At 44.4% G+C, this 21896-nt stretch overlaps 1 protein-coding gene across 5 annotated transcripts in view; it reads left to right on the top strand.

Moving 5' to 3' along the window:
* CAMTA1 (calmodulin binding transcription activator 1) overlaps positions 1-21896 on the top strand; it is an 868926-nt gene that overhangs the window by 136064 nt on the left and 710966 nt on the right. For all 5 annotated transcript variants that reach the window (XM_038747474.1, XM_038747476.1, XM_038747477.1 and 2 more), the window contains exon 2: positions 17868-18003. In XM_038747474.1, coding sequence (XP_038603402.1) covers positions 17884-18003 — 120 coding nt within the window. In that variant the 5' untranslated portion in view covers positions 17868-17883. The remainder of the gene's footprint in view (positions 1-17867; positions 18004-21896) is intronic.

Consider the following 21896-nt stretch of genomic DNA (forward strand, 5'->3'; position numbering starts at 1 on the left):
CAGGAGGCTCACAGTCTTAATCCCCATTTTCCAGATGAGGTAACTGAGGCTCAGAGAAGTTAAGTGACTTGCCCAAGGTCAGACAGCAGACTTGTGGCAGAGCCAGGATTAGAACCCATGACCTCTGACTCCCAAGCTCGGGCTCTTTCCACTGAGCCACGCTGCTTCTCTAACTTTGGAGAGCCACGAGGTGAGCTAGGAGGAGGCAAGCTGATGGTAGGAATTTCTGTATGATGCAGAGGTAGATGGGCAGCCACTGGAGGTTCTTGAGTGGGTAAATATGGACCGAATTTCTTTGTAGAAAAATGATCCGGCCATTAGAGTGAAGAATATACTGGAGTAGGGAGGGACTGGAGGCAGGGAAGTCAGCTAGGAGGCTTATACAGTAATCAAGGTAGGATAGGCTAAGTGCTTGGAATAATGTGGTAGTTTGGATTGAAAGGAAAGGGCAGATTTTAGTGATGTTGAACCAACAGGATTTAGTGATAGAAAATGTGGGTTAAATGAGAAGAGTCAAGCAAAATGCCAAGGTTACAGGCTTGTGAGACAGGAGGTTGATAGTGTTGTCTACACTGACGGGAAGGGCAGGGTTTGTGTGGGAAGATAAGGAGTTCTGTTTTTGACATGTTGAGGTATGGCATGATATCCATGTAGAGATGTCTTGAAGGCAGGAGTAGATGCGAAACTGCAGAGAGGGAGAGAGATCAGAGCGGGAGATGTAGATTTGGGAATCATATGCATAGAGGTAGTAGTTGAAGCCATGTGGGCAAATGAGTTCTTCAAGTGAGTGGGTGTAGATGGAGAAGAGCTGGCAAACCAGAACTAAACCTTGAGAGGTCTCCATAGTTAGATGGGGGAGACAAAGGAGGAACCCATGAAAGGGACTGAGAAATAGTGGTCAGTGAGATGGGAGGGGAACCAGGAGAGGGTAGTGTCAGTGAGGCTGAGGTTGGATAATATTTCCCAGAGAAGGGAATGGCCGACAGTTTCAAAGGGATCTGAGAGTTTGAGGAGGATTAGGATTAGAGGAGCAGCATGGCGTAGTGGACAGAACAAGGGTCTGAGAGTCAGAAGGTCATGGGTTCTAATCCTGTCTCTGCCACTTTGCTGTGTAGCCTTGGGAAAGTCACTTCACTGTGCGTCAGTTACCTCACGTGTAAAATGAGGATGAAGACTGTGAAGCCTATGTGGGACAGGGACTGTGTCCAACCCAATTTGCTTGAATCCATCCCAGCGCTTAGTACAGTGCTTGGCACATAGTAAGTACTTAACAAATACCATTTTCATCATTATTATTACTGTGTAGAGGTCGCTGTATTTGGCATGAAGAAAATAATTTGTGACGTTTGGGGGGGGGGGGCGGTTGTGTAATGAAGGGGATGTAAGCCAGATTGGAGGTGGTCAAGGAGAGAACTGGTGGAGAGGAACTTGAGGCAATATGTTGACAGTTCACTGAAGGAGTTAGGAGAGGAATGGTAGGAGAGAGATGGGGTGATAACTGGAGGGAGCTGTGGGATCAAGGGAGGTTTTTTATTAGGATAGAGGAGATATGGGCATGTTTGAAAGCAGTGGGGAAGAAGTTATTGGAGAGCAAACAGTTGAAGATGGTGGATAGAGAGGGAAGAAGGGAGGGGACAAGCATTTTGACAGGGTGAGAAAGAATGGGGTCAGATGCATGGGTGGATTTTGAGAGGGCAGGAGATCTCCTCTAGAGATATTGCTGGGAAAAATGGGAGTGTTGAAGTGGCAGGAGGGAGGGGCAGAGGAGATTTTAGGGAATCACCCCTGTTAGTTTCAAGTTTTTCAATAAAGTAGGTGGCCAGGTCATTAGGGGCAAGAGATGGCGGGGGTGGTCAGAGGATTTGAGGAGGGAGTTAAATGTCTGGAACAACTGGTTAGGGCAGTGGGCATGGGTGTCAATAAGAATGGACAAATAATTTTGCCAGGTGGAGGAGAGGCCAGAGTTAAAGCACATAAGGATACACTTGAAGTGAATAAGGTTGGCCTGATACTTATTCAGTTTACAAATGAACCAGGTCCTGTTCTTCCCCCTCACAATCTCACAGAGATGTTCTTTAGACCATTTCACAGTTAACCCTCCCCTCTCCTGGTGGGTAGGAAAGGGAACTAAAATGAACTGAAACTTGAACTAGCCGTTTTGGCCCTTGTTGGGAGACCTGGTCAAAGATTTGTTGGGGGTGAAGGAAAGGGGAGCTAAAGTCTACAAGAAAGTTTGGGATTATTTGTGAATTTATCTGTTACCCCTGACCCTTTACCCCCTCTTTTTTTTATTGTGACATTTGCTAAGATCTTACTGATAGGGTGATAGGGTAGATACAAGTTAATCAAACCAGATACAGTCCCTGCCCCACATGGGGCTCACAGTCTAATTATTAAGGTGGATAATGGAGGTTCAACTAAATGTCTGCATTGTTTCTGGGAATCTCTTGGAGTGCAGATTCTGTGGTGCCACTTTGGTGCAGTTAACCACCCAGACTCTAGTTTGCCACTGTAAAATATAAAAAAACCATACTCCTTAACCAACTACTTTCCATCTTTGGATAGCTTTACGAGGCCCGTGTGGGGCAGGGACTGTGTCCGATGGGATTATATTGTATCTATCCCAATGTTCAGCCCAGTGCAGAGTGAGCACTTAACAAATACCCCATTAATATGAGTAGTCACAAAAGTAATGAGTCCTAGTGGCCCCATTTGGTGTGTAAACTCACCCAAGACCGAAGGGCAAGTTGCATTCTCCTCCTACCCCCACATTCCATACTACTCCATAGTCAGGTATGGGACCTTTCCTGTTTCAGCTTCTGCACTTCATACACCATCAGAGGGGCAGTGACCCTGTACTCCTTCCCCCGCCCCCCATCCTCCACCCTGAGAAAGTTGCCAAGATGGATAGGTCAGCACCAATTCTGAAAAACAAACCAATCACCAGTGGGTATTAGAATTACACAACATATTGTAGGTTTGCCTTGGGCTTCCAACATTCATCTTTCCACTAGCTCTTCCACTGTTAAGCCCCCATTTCCCCTATCCAAACTCCCCTCTGCATCACTTATACACTTGGCTGTGTATCCCTTAAGCATTCTGTTGCTCACCTCAGCTACACAGCAATTATATACGTATTTTTATTCTCTACTATTTCCCCTATATGTAATTTATTTTAACGTCTGCCTCCCCACACAGACTGTAAGATCCTTGTGAACTGGGATCACATCTACTAGCTCCACCATATTGTACTTTTCCAAGCGCTTAATACAATGCTCTGCACACAGTAAGTACTCAATAAATGCCATTGATGGAATGATTGATCTTGGGAGAGTAGAACAGAAACCAGACACCTATTTCCTTCTTTCAGGGAGCTTGTACTCTAATACAGGAGCTTAAAGAGGTTATTATACAGGTAGCTCAATAAAATCCCTTCTTAAGACCTATGGTGGTTTATAGACTGTTTCTGATATGACTAGGGGGGGTCAATCAATCCCTGCCTGTAAATTATTTTAATGCCTGCTTCCCCCTGTAAACTATAAGCTCCTCATGAGTAGGGAACACGTCCACCAACTCTATTGTGTCGTACTCTCCCGAGCTCTTTGTGCAGAGCTAATTTTCATTCTCTTCCATGGGCTCCTCCTCTGCCTCCCATCCCTTAACTGTGGAAGTCCCTCGAGGTCCAGTTCTGGGTCCCCTTCTATTCTCCATCTACATCCACTCCGTTGGAAAACTCATTTGTTCCCATGGCTTCAACTGCCATCTCTTTGTGGATGATTCCCCAAATTAACATCTCCAGTCCTAATTTCTCTCCTCCTCATTGTCTTGCATTTCCTCCTGCCTTTAGAACATCTTTACTTGAATGTCCTGCCGACACCTCAGGTTTAACATGTCCAAAACTGAGCTCCTTATATTCCCATTCTAATCCTATCCTTCCCCTGAATTTTCCATCACTGTAGGCTGCACCACCATCCTCCCTGTCTCACAAACCCGTAACCTTGGCACCATCCTCGACTCATTTCTCTCATTCAACCCAATCTGTCACCAAATCCTGTCAGTTCAACCCTGATGAAATCACTAAAATCCACCCGTCCCTCTTCATCCAAACTGCTACCGTGTTAATCCAAGCACTTGCCCTAGTCCCCCTTGACTACTTCATCAGCCTCATTGCTAACCTCCCTGCCTCCTGTTTCTCCCCACTTCATTCCATACTTCACTCACCTGCCTGGATCATTTTTCTACAGAACTTTCAGTTCATGTTTTCCCCATTCAAGAATCTCCAGTGGTTGCCCATCCACCTCCTCATCAAACAGAAACTCCTTACCATCAACTTTAAAGCACTGAATCATCTTCCTTCCTCCTACTTTACCTCCATGATTTCCTACAACCCAGCCCACCCACATCACTCCTCTAATGCCAATGAACTCACTGACCTCAAGCTCATCCATTTCGCCGCCAACCTCCCACCCACATCCTGTCTCTGGCCTAGAACATCCTTCCTCTTTGTATCCGACAGACAATCACTCGCTCCATCTTCAAAGCCTTATAAAAAACACATCTCCTCCTAGAGGCCTTCCTTGACTAAGCCCTGATTCCTTCTCCCACTCCCTTCTGGGTCACCACTGCACTTGGATTTGCACCCTTTATTCACCCCTCTCTCAGCCCCAGAGCACTTAAGTACATATCTGTAATTTATATTAATGTCTGACTCCCCCTCTTAACTCTCAGCTCCTTAAGGGCAGAGAATGTGTCTACCAACTCTGTTCAATTGTACTCTCCCAGCGCTTAGTATGGTGTTCTGCACACAGTAAGTGCTTAATGAATATGATTAATTACCATGCATACTGTAAGCACTTAATAATATATTTGTCTAGAAAAATACCCATACCACTGAGTATCTGGCCCACTTTCCTTTCTCTGTCATTCTTACCTTATATTCTTTAGGGGCCTGTTAGAGAAGCATAATGGTCTAGTGGATAGAACTTGGGCCTGGGAGTCAGAAGGACCTGGATTCTAATCCCAGCTCCTCCGCTTGTCTGCTGTGACGTTGGGCAAGTCACTTAACTTCTCTATGCCTCTGTTTCCTCATCTGTAGAATAGGATTAAGACTGTGAGCCCTATGTGGGACAGGAACTGTGTCCAACCTGATGATCTTGTATCTACCCCAGCACTTAGAACCATACCTGACACATAGTAAGCACTTAACAAATACCACAATTATCATTTACTGTTAACTGTTCCTATTATTATCATTATTATTACTAAAGGGCTGCACCCCTGCATGGTCTTTCAGGGACTTTTTTGAATGTTGAGATTTCTCTTTTCTTGGTTCTTCCTCTGAACTCGGACAGGCCCTTGATTCATGACTTCTTGAGAATTCATTTTGCAAAGGTTAAGTGGCTGTTGGGCTTCTCTCCCTCTGCATGGATCACATAACTGACCTTCCTGTTAACAACCCTGCCTGGCCTCAGCCCCCTCCCTGCCCCCCACTTTCCCCTACAAGGCAGGAGGCCGGATCCAACCTCCAAAGCCAGAAGCTATGCGAGTTCTAACAGCATCAGAGTTGGAGATTAAATATTATTAAATTGCTCATTATTTCTATTTAAGCCATCTAAAATGATCATTACCTTCATTAAAGCCATTTAAGCTTCGTTCTTGAGTTTTCTCTAGGGGTGTGCCTTGCCAAAAATGTCAGGCAGCCGGGGCAGTTTTATAATGGGCAAAAGGAAAGGGATTTTCTGGGTTCTGGGAACAAAGGTGTGTGCACTCTTTTGGGGGTGCTTGGGAATACTACACTTCAGCTGGCATTGTCCTTTCCTTCTGAGCTCCCCTAATAATAATACTAATAAAAATGGAATATTATCTGTCTTTCATTAAAATGTCTGTCTTCCCCTGTAGACTATAAACTCATTATGGACAGGGAACGTGTCTGTTAATTCTGGTGTACTCTCCCAAGCACTTAGTACAGTGCTCTGTTCATAATTAGCGCTCAATAAATACCACCGATTGATTGGAATTTTTCCTGTGCTTACTATGTGCCAAGCACTGGATAGAAAAATAATCAGGTTGAACACAGTCCTTGTCCCACATTAGGCTCTCAGTTAAAGTAGGAGGGAGAACAAGAATCCCCATTTTACAGATGAGGGAACTAAGGCATAGAGAAGTATGTGACTTGTCCAAGGTCATATAACAGGCAAGTGGCAGATCTGGGATTAGAATCCAGGTCCTCTGACTTCCAGGTCCGTGCTCTTTCTTTCCATTAGGTAACATTTCTCACTGTGAGTTGTTCTAGGTCCTCCTGCATTCCAACCCCTGCTCATGCCTTCATGTAATCTGGAATTCATGCTTATTAAAAATCTGCCAGATCTCAGCTTTCCCCTTCTTCAGAACCTTTAAAAATATCACTTCCTCTAGAAGGCTTTCCCCAAGTCATTATTGCTCACCCTGAGTTCCATTCTCCCAGCTTCTCATCTCAGCACTTTTATATCCCCTCAGCAGTTATGCGCTCAAGTTATGCAATTTTGGTATATGTCAATTTACATACTCTAGAGCATCCACATAGTCTATTTCCTCCTATTATTATTATTGTTATCAGTATTATTGTATTGTGTTTACTATGTGTCAGGCACAGTAGTAAGTGCTGGGGTAGAAACAAGGTAATCAGGTTGGACCCAGTCCCTGAACCACATGGGGTTCCCAGCTTTAATCGCTATTTTACAGATGAGGGAATGGAAGCCCAGAGAAGAGGAGTGACTTACCCAAGGTCACACAGCAGACAAGTGGCAGGGCCGGGACTAGAACCCAGGTCTTCTGACACCCAGGCATGTGCTCTGTTCACTAGGCCCTGATGCTTCTTCCTTGTTCTACTCAACTGCTGTGTTTATATCTAGTCTTATAGATGTTAAACTACTTGAGTGCAGGGATTGTCTCCTAGTTCTATGGTAGTCTCCCAAATGCTGCTTCTTTCTTCTTTCCTAGCTGAGTAGCTGTGCTACTCAGTGGGCCTCACTGTTATCTCCCCAGCCTCTGGCCCTTCATCTTACCCTTCTTCCTGTCTCACCCTTCAAATCTGCCAGACCAAAGCTCTCCCCATTTTTAAAACCTTTCTGAAATTCCACCTCCTCTAGGATGTCTTTCCTGATGAATTTTTCTCTTCCCTGGTTGATATCCTCCCAAATACCACCTCACCAATTTTGTACTACCTCCACACTTATGCCATCAAAATAAATGTATCCTTTCTGATCCCCTTGACTTACATACTGTACTATTTCAGGCATTCACATAGCTATCTTTCCAGTCTCTCTTTCTTCCTATCTGTAAATTATTATTATTGTTATTATTAGTAGTAGTTAGTAGTAGTATATTTGTTAAGCACTTAGCATGAGTCAAGCACTGTTCTGAACACTGGATAGATACAGGATAATCAGGTTGGATGCAGCCCCTGTTTCATATGGGGCTCACTGTCCAAGTAGAAGGGAGAACAGGGATTGATTTCCTGTTTTACAGATGAGGAACTTGAGTCCCAGAGAAGTTAAGTGACTTGCTCAAGGTCACACAGCTGACTCCCAAGCACTGGAGTCTGGACATACTTCCCCCAAAACAATAATTAAAAATAAAGTGGTCAGCCTAGTTATTGACCAAAGCCACCCTTCTTTCATTCAGTAGTATTTATTGAGCACTTATGTGTGCAGAGCACTGTACTAAGTGCTTCTATTGGTATTATTTGTTCAGCCCTTACTATGTATCAAGTACTGTTCTAAGTGCTTGAGTAAATACAAGTTAATCATGTTGGATGAAACCCCTGTCCCACATGGAGCTCAGAGTATAAATAGGAGGGAGTACAGGGAGGGCCCTGAGAACATTCCTATTGCTCCTGGACCGGTGTCTAGAGAATTCAACCAAATGTCTTCCACAGAGAAACCCAAAAGAACCCTCGTAGTATTCCTTTTTAACAGGCAAGGGCAACAAGACTGAGGGAGAACCCCACCACACTACAAGAAAGAGCAGCTTTGGCCAGTCTCGCCACCCGCTTCAAGTTAAGTCTTGGACTGTGATGACTTATTTTAGAACTCACCCAGTGAGCCAGGACTGATCTCTAAAAAATTGACTCTCCCGACCTCCCAACATCATTTTGTGTCTACTTCTCCTGTAAGATGCACGTTCCAGTAGACATGTCCCACATCTTCTGTGGTGTATAGCACTTAGTATAGTGCCCTGCACATGGTTCGTTCTCAATGCTATGGATTGATTCAAATCTTTCTCTCCAGCCCTGACCTCTCTCTTTCTCTGCAGGCTCACAGTTGGGACATCTCTATTTGGATGTCCCACCTACCAGTCCAACTTAAATCATCCAAAATAGAACTCCTCATCTTCCCACTCAAACCCTGTCCTCCCCATGACTTTCCCATCATCCTAGACAATACCACGATCCTCCCTGTCTCACAAGCCCATAATCTTGGCATTATTCTTAACTCATCTCTCTCGTTCAATCTGCACACTCAGTTTGAGAAGTAGCTTGGCCTAGAGGAAAGAGCCTAGTATTTGGAGACAAACTATAGATAGTGAGGTCCTACTAAAGCCTGTGAATGTGACTGAAAAGGCTGGTGCGAGATTGGTACACGCTCCGGCAAATAAGATTACGTCCTTGCTGCATTCACTCAGTCAGTGATCTTTATTGAGTGCTTACTGTGTGCAAAGCATTGTACAAAGTACAGGTGGGTTTGTCCCATATTGGGTTTTGTGTTTATGACTCTGCTTTTGACTCACGGGATTGTAAGCTCCTTGAGGGAAGGGATTGTGTATACCTACTTCATTTTACTCTCCCAAGCACTTAATATAGTGCCCTGCACGCAGTAAGTGCTCAGTTAATACCATTTACTGCTTTACATTGTATTTTCATTAAGCCTTTGCTTTAGGCAAGCAATCTCTCTCATTTGACCACCAGCTTCATCTTTCTGCAGAAGTGATTTTCCAAAATTTCACTACTATGTTGTATTGTTTGAGAACCTGCTTCACAATGTCTTGGAGATATTTTTTTCTGTTCTCTGAGGCTCCATGTGCTCCTTCTCAGTTTCCCATATAGCAACTATTTAGGTATCCTGTTGTCATACATTCTCCTTATATGTCTCACCAGGCGATCTGTGTCTCACCCAGGGGATCTTTGTCCTGTAAGCATTGCTTCAAGACAGGTGAGCTGACTCACCTTAAGGGCTTGTTTGTTTGTTAAGGGCCTGTTTGTTGGCAGATATCACATCTCCCAACTCTGTCATATTGTACTTTCCCAAGTGCTTAGTACAGTTGTCGGCTTATAGTAAGTACTCAATAAATAGCATTGATTGATTGAGATTGGGAGAGCTCAACAGAAGCAAGACACATTTTCTGCCTTCAAGTAGCTTGCAGTCTAATAGACGAAGTTGTTACGTGTTCATAATGATGGCTCAATAAAGTCCCTCCTGAAATCCTAAGGAGGTTTGCGGACTATTTATTGATCCAATTAGGAGATCAGGCAGTGGTACTTATGGAGTGCTTACTATTTGCAGAGCACTGTACTAAGCACTTGGGAAAGTACAGTACAATAGAGTTGGTGGACATGATCACTGCCCATAAGGAGTTTGCAGTGTTCAAGGGGAGGCAGACATTAAACTAAACTACAAATAGGGTAAATGGTAAAATATAAGGATCAATCAGTGATGTTTATTGAGCATTTTCTGTGTGCAGATCACTGCACTAAGCACTTGGGAAGTACAATAAGGCAGAGTTAGTAGACGTGATCCCTGACCACAAGGAGCTGCAAAGGGGGATGATGTTAAAATAGATTTCGTGAAGATGCAATTGTTGGAAGGAGTCTACATCCATTCAGAACCATTCAGAAAGAGGGGTGCAGAGACTTAAGTAGATCAGAAACTTGAGCTCTGACCTGGTTTGCCCAATTTCCTGCCCAGATCTGGCTAGACTGGAAAGCCTTGCTTAACACCAAACTAAGTGGCAGGAAATTCACTTCCAGGGGATAAATGCTGTGGGGCAGGAGTGAGTATCAATCAGTCAATCAATCAATCGTATTTATTGAGCGCTTACTGTGTGCAGAGCACTGTACTCTGATACACTGTATCAAAGTCATTAAGGGGCATGCAGACAAGTGCCAAGATGAGGACAAGATGGGATAATTAGGGGTTTGTTAGAGAAAGCCTCTACAACCCAAATCTGAAACTCACTGGGGAACTGCAAACTCCTGCTCCACAAAGGATCAATAAAAATAACAATTATGCTACTTTTTCATTCATTCAATCATACTTATTGAGCACTTACTGTGTGCAGAGCACTGTACTAAGTGCTTGGGAAGTACAAGTTGGCAACATATAGAGACGGTCCCTACCCAACAACAGGCTCACAGTCTAGAAGGGGGAGACAGACAACGAAACAAAACATGTAGACAGGTGTCAAGTTGTCAGAACAAGTAGAATTAAAGCTAAATGCACATCATTAACAAAATAAATAGAATAAATAGAACAAGAAGTACTTGTTCAGCACTTACTCTGTGCCAAATACTTTCGAAGCGCTGAGGTAAATACAAATTAATCACATTGGACATAATCCCTGTCCCACATGTAAATATAAGTTAATCAGGTTGGACACATTCCCTCTGCAATATGGGGCTCACACTGTAAGTAGAAGGGAGAGTGAGCCCATTGTTGGGTAGGGACCGTCTCTGTATGTTGCCAACTTGTACTTCCCAAGTGCTTAGTACAGTGCGCTGCACACAGTAAGCGCTCAATACATATGACTGAATGAGTGAATGAATGAGTAGGATTGAATCCCCATTTTACAGGTGAGATAACTGAAGCCCAGAGAAGTGAAGTGACTTGCCTAAGATCACACAGCAGACAAGTGACTGAACTGGGATTGGAACCCAGTTCCTCTGATTCCCAGGCCGGTACTAGGCCACACTGCATTTTTTCTGTATAGCGATTCTCAGAGACAGTGATTTCTAGAGACAGAGACATCAGATTCTAGAGCTTTTCCAAGTGGCGAGGTGCAGAATAACAAAGTCTGTATTCTTTCCCTATTGAAATGTATATATAACGGATGCATAATTTTATCTATCAATGGATATGTGGGGGTTTTCACAGCCAGTAATAGATGAACAGACTTCATATTTTGGGAATGTACTGTACATGGATCATGGAGGCCAACCCACGTTCAGCTTATACACTGGAAATATGAAGCATCTATCTATGTAAATATTCAAAGTCCTTTGTAGCCTTTCTAACTTAGTTCAAGCACTTTGGCCATGAAGAAAATTCCAGTGGAGATCCCAGTTTTGGGAGCCTCAGTGACTGAGTCAGTGTGGCTTAGTGGAAAGAGCCCAGACCTAGGAGTTAGAGGACTTGCCTGCTGTGTGACCTTGAGCAGCTCACTTAACTTACCTGGGCCTGAGTTTCATCTTCTGTAAAATGGGGATTGAACCCTTTCTCCCTCCTACTTAGACTGTGAGCCCTGTATTGGACAAGGACTGTGTCTGACTTGTCATCCCAATGCAGTGTTGACACATGGTAAGTGCATAAGAAATGCCACATCATTGCCACATCCTAAAACAGCATGGACTAGAGGATAAGCACAAGCCTGGGAGTCAGAAGAGCCTGGGTTCTAATCCCAACTCCACCACTTTTCTGCTGTGTGACCTTGGGCAAGTCACTTCATTTATCTGTACCTCAGTTCCCTTATCTGTAAAATGGGGTTTAAATCTGTGAGCCCTATGTGGGACATGGACTCTTTCCAGCCTGATTATCTTGTATATGCCCCGGTGCTAGAACAGTGCTTAACAAATACCATAATAGTACTAGTAATGATGATAAGAATTATTATTATAAATAGTAGTAATAATCATAATTCCCATTCTCTTTCTGTCAAGGACCTACAGTTCTTAGCCTCTTCCCCTTTCACCCACTCCCTCTTCCCTATTTTCTCTCTCATCTGTTTTCCACCCTATTTTAGGCAGTATTTTTTTTTTCATGGATTCTTCAATAATCTTTATTCTTTTCTCTCCCAACCCAGGAGAGAATGCCCCAGGCAGCTTCATTTCCAGTTCTGATCTCTTGCTAATGGCTGAGTCTTATGGTCCAGCTCCTATCCCTTCTGGAACCATGGCTGATCCATGGTGGGGCAGCTTAGTGGTCTGTCCAGTCTCCAAATTTGGTTTTGTGAATTTCCAAGGCCCAAGTAGGGCAGTGAAGGAGAGTGGCCATCATTTTGAGCATGGCCTTCGAGAAACAAATGACCAGTGTTAGTGAGCAGATCTGTGGCGGGGGTAATGTTCCTGAGTCCTGATGGTTTCAGTTGCTAGGTAACTTAGGGGCTGGAAGGATATGTCACCTAGCAGTGACACAACTCAGTGGCATCAGGCCCAGTGAAACAGTGAAGGGGTTGTGTGTTGCTAGAGGATGACTGTGGTTTCTAATGGACTGATTGTGAAAGGCCCACGTCATAGCTGGGTGACATGGATGAATTGAATGGATGCGGCATATAGTTCCTGTCTTTTAGATGGAGTGTTTGGGTGGTGTTTTTAGCCAAAAAAGGAAAACAAAAGCATTATTAATGGGTTGTCCCTAGGAATTACCTTCTAGAACCACCACTTCTTTACGGCCCCAAATGCAATTTTAAAAGCTGATGTTTTCCTTGCTCTCCAAATGACATTAGTGGGTGCTTGAGTCTGGAATCACCAGAACATTTTTTTCCCCACCAGAAGATCCCTGGAACTGATGGATCACAGGTCATCTGTTTAAGAATCCATGGGTGTGGGAGGAGTTAGGGTCCTCGATCTGTTACACTGTATTCTCCCAAGTACAGTGCTCAATAAATAAGATTGACTGACTGACTGCTCTGCACAAAGTAAGCGCTCAATAAATAGTTGATTGCTTAATAAGAGCTGCAGAGTTTCATGAACGGCGGCTTGGCGGTGGCTATGGTGACTATCTAAAAGCCCTTCCCTCTCTCTTGAGTTTTCTCTGGCCGAGGGGTTTGCTCCCTTGCCGCAACTGCTAAAGTGTATTGTCACTGTCAATGGCGGTGTCTTCCAGTGCAGAGAACAACTGCATCTAATGTGTAGGGGGTACCTGCTGTGGGTGAATCTCTAGCATAATGGCAGCAGCAAAGTCAGAAGAGAAGCATGGAAAAGCAGCATGGCTCAGTGTAAAGAGCCTGGGCTTTGGAGTCAGAGGTCATGGGTTCGAATTCCAGCTCTGCCAGTTGTCAGCTGTGACTTTGGGCAAGTCACTTCACTTCTCTGGACCTCAGTTCCCTCATCTGTAAAATGGGGGTGAAGACTGTGAGCCCCCTGTGGGACAACCTGATCACCTTGTAACCTCCCCAGCGCTTAGAACAGTGCTTTGCACATAGTAAGTGCTTAATAAATGCTATAAAAAAAAAGTCATTCCTCTCCCCACCGAGCTTCTACAGAAAAGAGCTGTAGGAGAACCAAGCCAAGATCCAGCCACTTTGGGCTTATGTATTTATTTGTACTCTTCCTCAGCTCTTATGTATGTGTGTATTATCAATCAACGGTATTTATTGAGTACTTACCATGTGCAGAACACTGAAGTAAGCACTTGGAAGAGTATAATACAACAGAGTTCATAGACAAATTCTTCACCCACAAGGAGCTTACAGTCTAGATGGGGAGACAGGCACTAAAGTTAACTATGGATAAGTGCATACATTCTGTAAGGTTGAGAGTGAGGTGACTATCCAGGGCTAAAAGTACAGATTCAAGAACATAGATGGCCCAGAACAGAGAGGGAGTAGGGGAAATGAGGGCTCAAGGAAGACTTCTTGTAGGAGATATCATTTTAGTAAGGCTTTGAAGGTGGGGAGATTGATGGTGATGTATATGAATTAATCAGTGGCATTTTTTTTAGCACTTACCATGTGTAAAGTACTGCACTAAGCACTTGGGAAAGTACAATACAACAGAGTTGGCAAGCTAATTCCCCCACAGCAACAGTCTAAATGGCAGGGGAGGTAGTTCCAGCCCAGCTCTGGGCAAGGGGTTAGTGGTGAGATAGATGAGACTGAGGTACGCTAACTAGATTGGGGATAGGAGTGGAGTGTGCAGGTTGGGTTGTAGTACAGTGCCTGGTACATAGTAAGCACTTAAGAAATACCTTAATAATAATTATTATTATTGTAGTAGGAAATCACTGATATAAGGTAGGAGAGGAAGAGATGATTGAGTGCCTCAAGACCAAGGGTAAGGAGTTTGTTTGATGTGGTGGTGAGTGGGTAACCACTGTAGGTTCTTGAGTGGGGAGAATCAATGTGGCTGAGTGGAAAGAGCACAGGCCTGGGGGTCAGAGGACCTGGCTTCTAATTCCAGCTCTGCCACTTGTCTGCTGTACGACCTTGGGCCAGTCACTTAACTTCTCTGTGCTTGTTACCTCATTGTAAAATGGGAATTAAGACTATGATTCCTATGTGGGACAGGGACTGTGTCCAACCAGATTATCTTGTATCTACCCCACTGCTTAGTACAGTGCTTAAGTAAGCAGTTAACAAATACCATCCCCCCTCCAGAAAAAACAAAGGATCTGGACAGAGGGAAATATTTCCTAAAGTGGGGGGAGACAGACGGCGGGGAGGTCAGAAATGAAGCTGATGTAGTAATCAAGGTGGAATATAAGTACTTGGAACAATGAAGTAGCAGTTTGGGGTCATAAACAAAGGGCTTATTCTAGAGATGTTCTCAAGGTAGAGCTTACAGGACTTGGTAACATATTGAATATGTGGGTTAAAGGAGGGGTTTCAGTTGAGGATAATATGAAGATTAGAGCTTGTGAGACAGGAAGGGTGGTGGTGTCTACAGTGATAGGAAAGACATGGGGAGAACAGAGTTTGGGTGGGAAGATAAGGAGTTTTTTCTTGTACATGTTAAGTGTGAGGTGTCAGTGGCATAGGCAGGTAGGGATATCCAGAAAGCAGGTGAAAATGTGAGATTGCAGAAAAACAAAGAGGGCAGATCTCGAGAGGTAGATTTGGAAATCATCCACGAAGAAATGCTAATTGAAGCTGTGGGAGTGAATGAGTTCTTTAAGGGAGTGTCTATAGTTGGAGGATAAGAGATACAGAACAAAGTCTTGAGGAACACCCACGGTTAGAGGGTGGGAGTCAAAGAAGCCCATGAAAGAGACTGAAAAAGAAATAGTGTGGCTTAGTGGAAAGAGCGTGGGCTTGGGAGCCAGAGGATGCTGGTTCTAATCCCAGCTACAACACTAGTCTGCTGTGTGACCTTGGGCAAACCACTAACTTCTCTGTGCCTCAGTTACCTCATCTGCAAAATGGGGGTTAAGACTATGAGCCCCACGTGGGACAGCCTGATTACCTTGTATCTATCCATTGCTTAGAACAGCACCTGGCACATAGTAAGTGCTTAACAAATACCATTATTATTGTTATTATTAATAATAATAAAAGGAGCAGCCAGAGAGCTAGGATGAGAACCAGGAGAGGTCAGTGTCAGTGAAACCTAGGATGAATAATGTTTCTAGGAGAAGGTGGTCCACAGTATTGAAGGAAGCCAAAAGATGAAGGAGGATTGGGGTGGAGTAGAGGCCACTGGGACTTGGCATGAAGGGGATCATTGGTGACCTTAGAGAAGGCTATTTTCATAGAGTGAAAGGGGAAGATCCAGATTGGAGGGAGTCAGAGAGAAGTGGAGGATAGGAAATGAAGACAGTGGGTGTAGACAACCCCCTCAAGAAGTTTGGAGATGAATTGTAGGAGGGAGATGGGGTGGTAATTGGAGGGAGCCATGGGTTGATCAGAGGGGTTTTTTTTAGAATAAGGGAGCACATTTTAAAGCAGTGGGGAAGAAGCCACTGAAAAGTGAACAGTTTAAGGTCAGGGAGGGGACAGGTGTCATGATAAAGGGCAAAGGCAGCAAAATCTATACGTGGGGTAGATTTTGAGAGGAGGCAGATATCTACTAGAGATACTGCTGGGAAAGATGGGAGAGACCAAGAAGGGGCAGGAAGAGGAGGGAATAGTAGAGATGTAGGGGAGATTGTGGGGAGATTTCATCATTGGTTTCAATTTTATTGATAAAGTATATGGCCAGTTCATTAGGGGCAAGAGATGGGGGAAGGGTTTTAAAGGGGAGTTAAACATCTGAAACAGCTGGCACAGGAAATGGGCATGGAGTATAAAAAAAAGATTGAAAAGTATTGTTGCCAGGTGGAGGAGGGGGAAGAATTAAAGCAGGTGAGGATGCATTCAAAATGGATGAGGTTGGCCTGAGTCTGGATTTCTACCAGGAGTGATCTGAAGCTTTTGTATGAGAGTGAAGAAAGCAAATTGTGAAGGTGATCCAGAACTGTTAGTGGTACGAGATCAGTGAAGGAACAGGGGAGCGAGGCAGTTGAGTTGGTTTGAGCGGATGGTATTGAGGGTGCAGATTTGCATCAAGAAGATAGATCGGGCATGGAGCAAGTTGATTTTAGAGAACTGGAGGGGTTCAAAAGATCAGAGGTTTCTGGGGGGGAACAGGCCAGCTTTGTGGGGAGGGAGTCTGTGGGAGGGAAGGCAGGTGAGGAGGTTGTGGTCAGATAGAGGAATTTGATTAGGATAGAGACTTCAAATATATTTATTAGGTCTGTCTCCACCGTTAGACTATAAACTCTTTGGGGTAGGGCACATCTGCCTAAGTGCTGCTGCTACTACTATTACTAAAGGATGGACACCTTCCTCTGACTCATTTCCTTAAAGAGATTCTTGTCTTGGCTGGAGGCTGGACAGAATTGCCTTTACTGGTGGAGCTTAGTCCTTTAGCTGGTCCAAACCTCCCTGGCAGTCCAGACAGCCCAAGAGAGTGTCAGAAATCAGAAGGAGGGAAAAATACCTGATTTCTCCTTACTCTGGTTGAGTTTAGACATTGAGTTCATCAGCTGTCACCCGCTAAAACCTGACTTGGGTGGTTGTTTATGGTGTCTGCTGCTGCTAGTGTTGTGTGTTGTATTTCTTTCAGGTCTTGGTGTTCCAAAGTCAAATTACTGTGACTAATGTAGCACTGTAAATTTTTGTAGCCATCTACAGTAATGCTGTCTGCCAGTGATACATGGAGTCTTTTTTAGCAAATTCAGGTTTTAAAAATGTAACACAAGGACCGCAATCCTACCCTTTCCATTTAGCATATGGCAAAATGTTGTCTTGAGAGACGGGAAGATAAAAATAAAGATGCTAATGACTGTATCCTGGCCCAACATATTTACCTGTCAATAACTCGGGCCTCTGCCAGCTGAAGCCTAAATGGGAACTATCAGGAGATTAAATGCTATGGAGGCGGACCAAGAATGTTCTTTCTGTCGCAGTTCAAGCCTGAATGCATGGAGGGGAATCTAGGCATTTGGAGACTGGTTTGTCTGTTTGCGCTTAACCGAGTCATCCGTCTTCTCTCTTAAGCTTATTTATTTCCTAATACTGGTTGATGGATTAATAGATGTGTAGAAAATTCTTCTCAAAGAGATAAGATATTGCAATCTGCCAAAGTACCAGAAGCATCTCTCTCATTCTCATGCTGTTTTGTCTACTTCGCAGTCCATAGCTCAGCAGCCCCGACATCATATATCTTGATTAGATGGTGGGTATTACTAAGAGGATGTTTTCTAAACCCATCATTGACACATTTAATTCATTAGGTACAAAATCCACAAGCAAATTTTTGCGGGCCATAAAACATGGTTAATCCAAGGCGCTGCAATAAAAGGTGAAAAATTATGTTACAGCAAATGTAGAATATTGCTTTTCTGCAGAGACTTTTACTAGCCTATGATATCTTTCTTAATAAACTTCTCCTTGGTAATTTAACTGTTTGGTGTTTTCAGACCCCAGAATGGTTCGATGATACTCTACAACAGGAAGAAGGTGAAATACAGGAAAGATGGATATTGCTGGAAAAAGAGGAAAGACGGGAAAACCACTCGGGAGGATCACATGAAACTGAAGGTCCAGGGAGTAGAGGTAAAAGCTCGGAGAGGTGGTGCTGTTTCCCCTCATCCAAGTCTTGGCTGCTGTGGGGAATTTGAGGGCTTCCCAGGAATGTGGGATTCCTGTCTTTGTGCAAAGGAATTTTGTGTATGCTGGGATTCTAGACACTTCCCCCCTGCAGGTTCCTAGTTGAGTGGATCTGGGCTGCCTGAACCTGACCAAATTGCATTTGTTTTCAGAGCCCTACTAGTGCCCAGTTTGGAATTTGCCAGAGTGGCATAGTATTTCTTGCTGTATTGCCTCTGGGAGGGTTTACAGTTTTGGGCTGTTGGAGAATTGAGGTTGGGTTAATCAATCTTTTCCAGGGCCAGGAGCCTCTTCTGGGAGCTAGTTACGTACGGGAGCACAAATCCTCTAGATGTTCTTCCTAGGTTCCCAGTGCTGTGCCAGCTGCCGGGAGTGCAGGGTGACCAAAATCCCCGTGGCTTTGGCCGTTTGCATTTGGAAAAGGCTTTGAGGACCCTAGGAGTAAATGCGAGTTGGAAACTCAGGACCTGGAGCATCTGCAAACCCTTTTATCTGGCATTCAGTGGGAGCCAGGGCTTGGTGGGCTCAGCCCCCGAGTGCCCTGCTGTGTCTTGAACACTGAGGCCACATCCAGGACCCTGGGGTTTAGTTGCTTTTCCTACATCTGATTTCCTCGAGGGTTCATCAGGGCCCGGGGGAATGCCAGGGCTGCGTGGAAATACCAGGGAGCTTAGATCTGGTATCAGGAACCCAAGGTTCACTCTATCTCTAAACGAGTGGTGCTTGAAGTTTTACCATGAGTATCTCAAATGCATTCTCAGGGCAGGGATATGAAGGGAGTATGGAGTCATGTCTAGTCAGGACTTCAGCAGAAGGGATTTCTAATCCCTGGGTAAAGGTAAGCAGCTGGGTGTGTTTTCCACTCGGGCCTTAGTTGTTGTGTGGCGAGATTAATAGCTTGGAGTAGCAGACCACTTGAATTCAATGGATCGTCCTTATAGGCTGAAGTTTTCCATTCTCCACTTTGTCACTCTGACTTTTTGTACATTAATCATGTGCTTTTATGGCTGTTAAAAATAGCATCAAATGGCTTTTATTATATTACCCCACAGAGAGAGATAAGTTTTGTTTTATGTTTTTTTTTACACCTAATAACAATGCTTTATGATGATGAACAAAGAAAATCCTCTGAACGAGAAATTCCTACTCCCTGAATTCTCCTCTTCTCTGTTTGCACAGCATGATTTAATTGACTGCATGGAACATTAAAATGCAGATTACCACAGACACACGGCTCCGAAGCCCACCTATAGAACTGTGACCATTGATTGTACAAATATATTAGCATGCTCATGAATATTGAAAGCAATGTGGTGTTTGTCATTTGTTATAGTAAACTAAGTAGGGGGTGGGGGTTATCTCAGAGGTGCTGTCAATGCCAGTCTGAACAGATCCTTTTAGGCTGAGGGTCACAGAAAGAGGGTCCCAGTGGGGAAGAGGGAGAATGAGTCTACTGGGCCAGAGAAGGCTGAGAATTCTTTTGATCACATAGCTCTGAGCTCCTTCAGCAGTAGGAGGGCATCAGGCTTCAGAGTTCTGAATGAGGCACGGGCCAACGGCCTCTCGTTGTGTAGCTCCGTGGAATTTTTCACCTTTCGTTAGGTGAGAATCAGATATTATTCTCTCGTAAGTTTATGGAAGGTTTCAGGAGCCTGAGAAAGCCACAGAGTTTATTTTCTCCCCCTTGCAATAAATTAGAATGATCACAGATCGGATTCCAAATGATTTCTGGTTATTTTTAGGCAGTGTTTATGTTTTGGGTTATTTGTGGTTCCCACACAAATGTGTAGACACACGTTCCAGAGGCAGTCTGGTGCCTGCAGACCATGTAGGAGGGAAATCCACACGGCTTCCATACGATTTCCATGAATACCCACAGGGTAAATGTCTGGCCCGGGGAGGAGAGCAGACTTGGGTTTGCAAGCTGAAAGAGAATCAGCTTGGGGGACAAAATGGCTCTCTTGTCGGCCTTGTCACTTTTAAGGAAGGAGAATGGAGGGCAATGGGAGACGATGACACTGCTAGTGAGGAGGAGCATGGGGTAGTGCATGGATCATGGACCTCCAAGTCATGAAGGTCACGGCCGCTTGTCTGCTCTGTGACCTTCAGCAAGTCACTCCTCTGTGCCTCAATTACCTCATCTGTAAAATGGAGATTGAGACCATGAGCCCCATGTGGGACAGGGACTGTGTCCAACCCTATTTGCTTGTACCCACCCCGACCCTTAGTACAGTGCCTGGCACATAGCAAGCACTTAACAAATACCGTTATTATTATTATCATTGTTACTGTAATGACATTTTTTAAGGACTTACTGTGTACTGAGCATTGTTCGTAGCACTGAGATAAATACAAGATCATCAGGTCAGATCATCAGGTCAGATATGGTCCTTGTCCCATATTGGGCTCACAAACTAAGTAGGAGGGAGGACGGGCTGCTGGACAACTTAGGTGAAGAGAAGTTGACCGGCCCAAGGTGAGTAGTGGAGTCATGAATAGAACCCACATCCTCTGACTCCCAATCCCATGCTCTTTCACTTGGACAGATGCTCCCCATCTGTGGAAATCTTAGTTCAGCGGAGGAATTCTGTAATGGAAATTATATAGGCATGGGAGTCAGGAAATCTGGGTTCTAATCTCAGTTCCAACACTGGCCCACTGTGTGACCTTGGGCAGGTCACTTGATGATGCTGATAGTATTTGTTAAGTGCTTACTATGTGCCAAGCACTATTCTAAGCACTGGGGTAGATACAAGTTAATCAGGTTGTCTTAATCCCCATTTTACAGATGAGGTAACTGAGGCACAGAGAAGTTAAGGGACTTGCCCAAAGTCACACATCTGAAAGTGGTGGAGCTGGGATTAGAACCCGTGACCTCTGACTCCCACTTAGTGCTATTTCCACTAAGCCACTGGTGCCTCAGTTCCTTCATCAGTAAAATGGGACTAAAGTACCCGTTCTCTGTACCTTCGAGATAATGAACCCTAAGTGGTGCAGGCACTCTGTTCAATCCGATTTATCCCAGTACTAAGCACAGGGTTTGCCACATAATGAAGGCTTAATTAATTCCAAAATTAATAAAACATTCAGGGGAATTGGCAAAGGAGGTGGCCACCCATCCCATGATGGGGTTTGCCTGGCTAATCTCACTCAGGAAGCACAGCAAGGCCTGGTGCAGGGCATTCTCAGAGCAGATGTACTGCTGCCCTAGTTTCTGTGCCATGAGAGCTTGCTCCCACACATCTGACCTGGGTCCTCAGCCAGGAAGCCCACCTAGGTGTGTCTTCTCGCCAAGGATATTGATCCCTGGAGAGCCGGGGCATTGCACTTCTGATCGCAGACATGAGAATTTCAAAAACCATCTTGTGTTCAATATCCTGCCCCTAGCTGCAGGTGGTGGTTAGATTGAAAAAGCCACAATTGATTAGAGAGCAAGATAGGCTGCAATATTTGGCCACATGATTCTCTGAGCCACGCAGGCCCTGTGTTCCCATTCAAGGGCATTATAAAGATTTTCAGCTATACCTACTATCATATAACTTGCTAAGTGTCTTCCCCCAGGCCAGGAAAACTTTAAAATCCCAACAACTCCACTCCACAGCAGAGCATTTTTCTTTTATTCTGTTAAACCTCTGAGCGCTTTGTGTAAGCCGTTGCTCCGAAGCACATTGATTTTTCAGAGCGGAGCACTGGGATAGGATAGGGGGCTTCTCTGTTGAAGCTGGTGGAGTTGCTAGCTCCTCTCTTGGTTTGGATTTTCTTTATACAAAAGAAAAGATGGCTCTAAAAGGTTTACAATTACATGTAGTGCTGTGGTCATTAGGTCTAAGATTAGAAAG

This window comes from Tachyglossus aculeatus, chromosome 5 (genome assembly GCF_015852505.1).
Source record: "Tachyglossus aculeatus isolate mTacAcu1 chromosome 5, mTacAcu1.pri, whole genome shotgun sequence".
Lineage (NCBI taxonomy): Eukaryota > Metazoa > Chordata > Mammalia > Monotremata > Tachyglossidae > Tachyglossus > Tachyglossus aculeatus.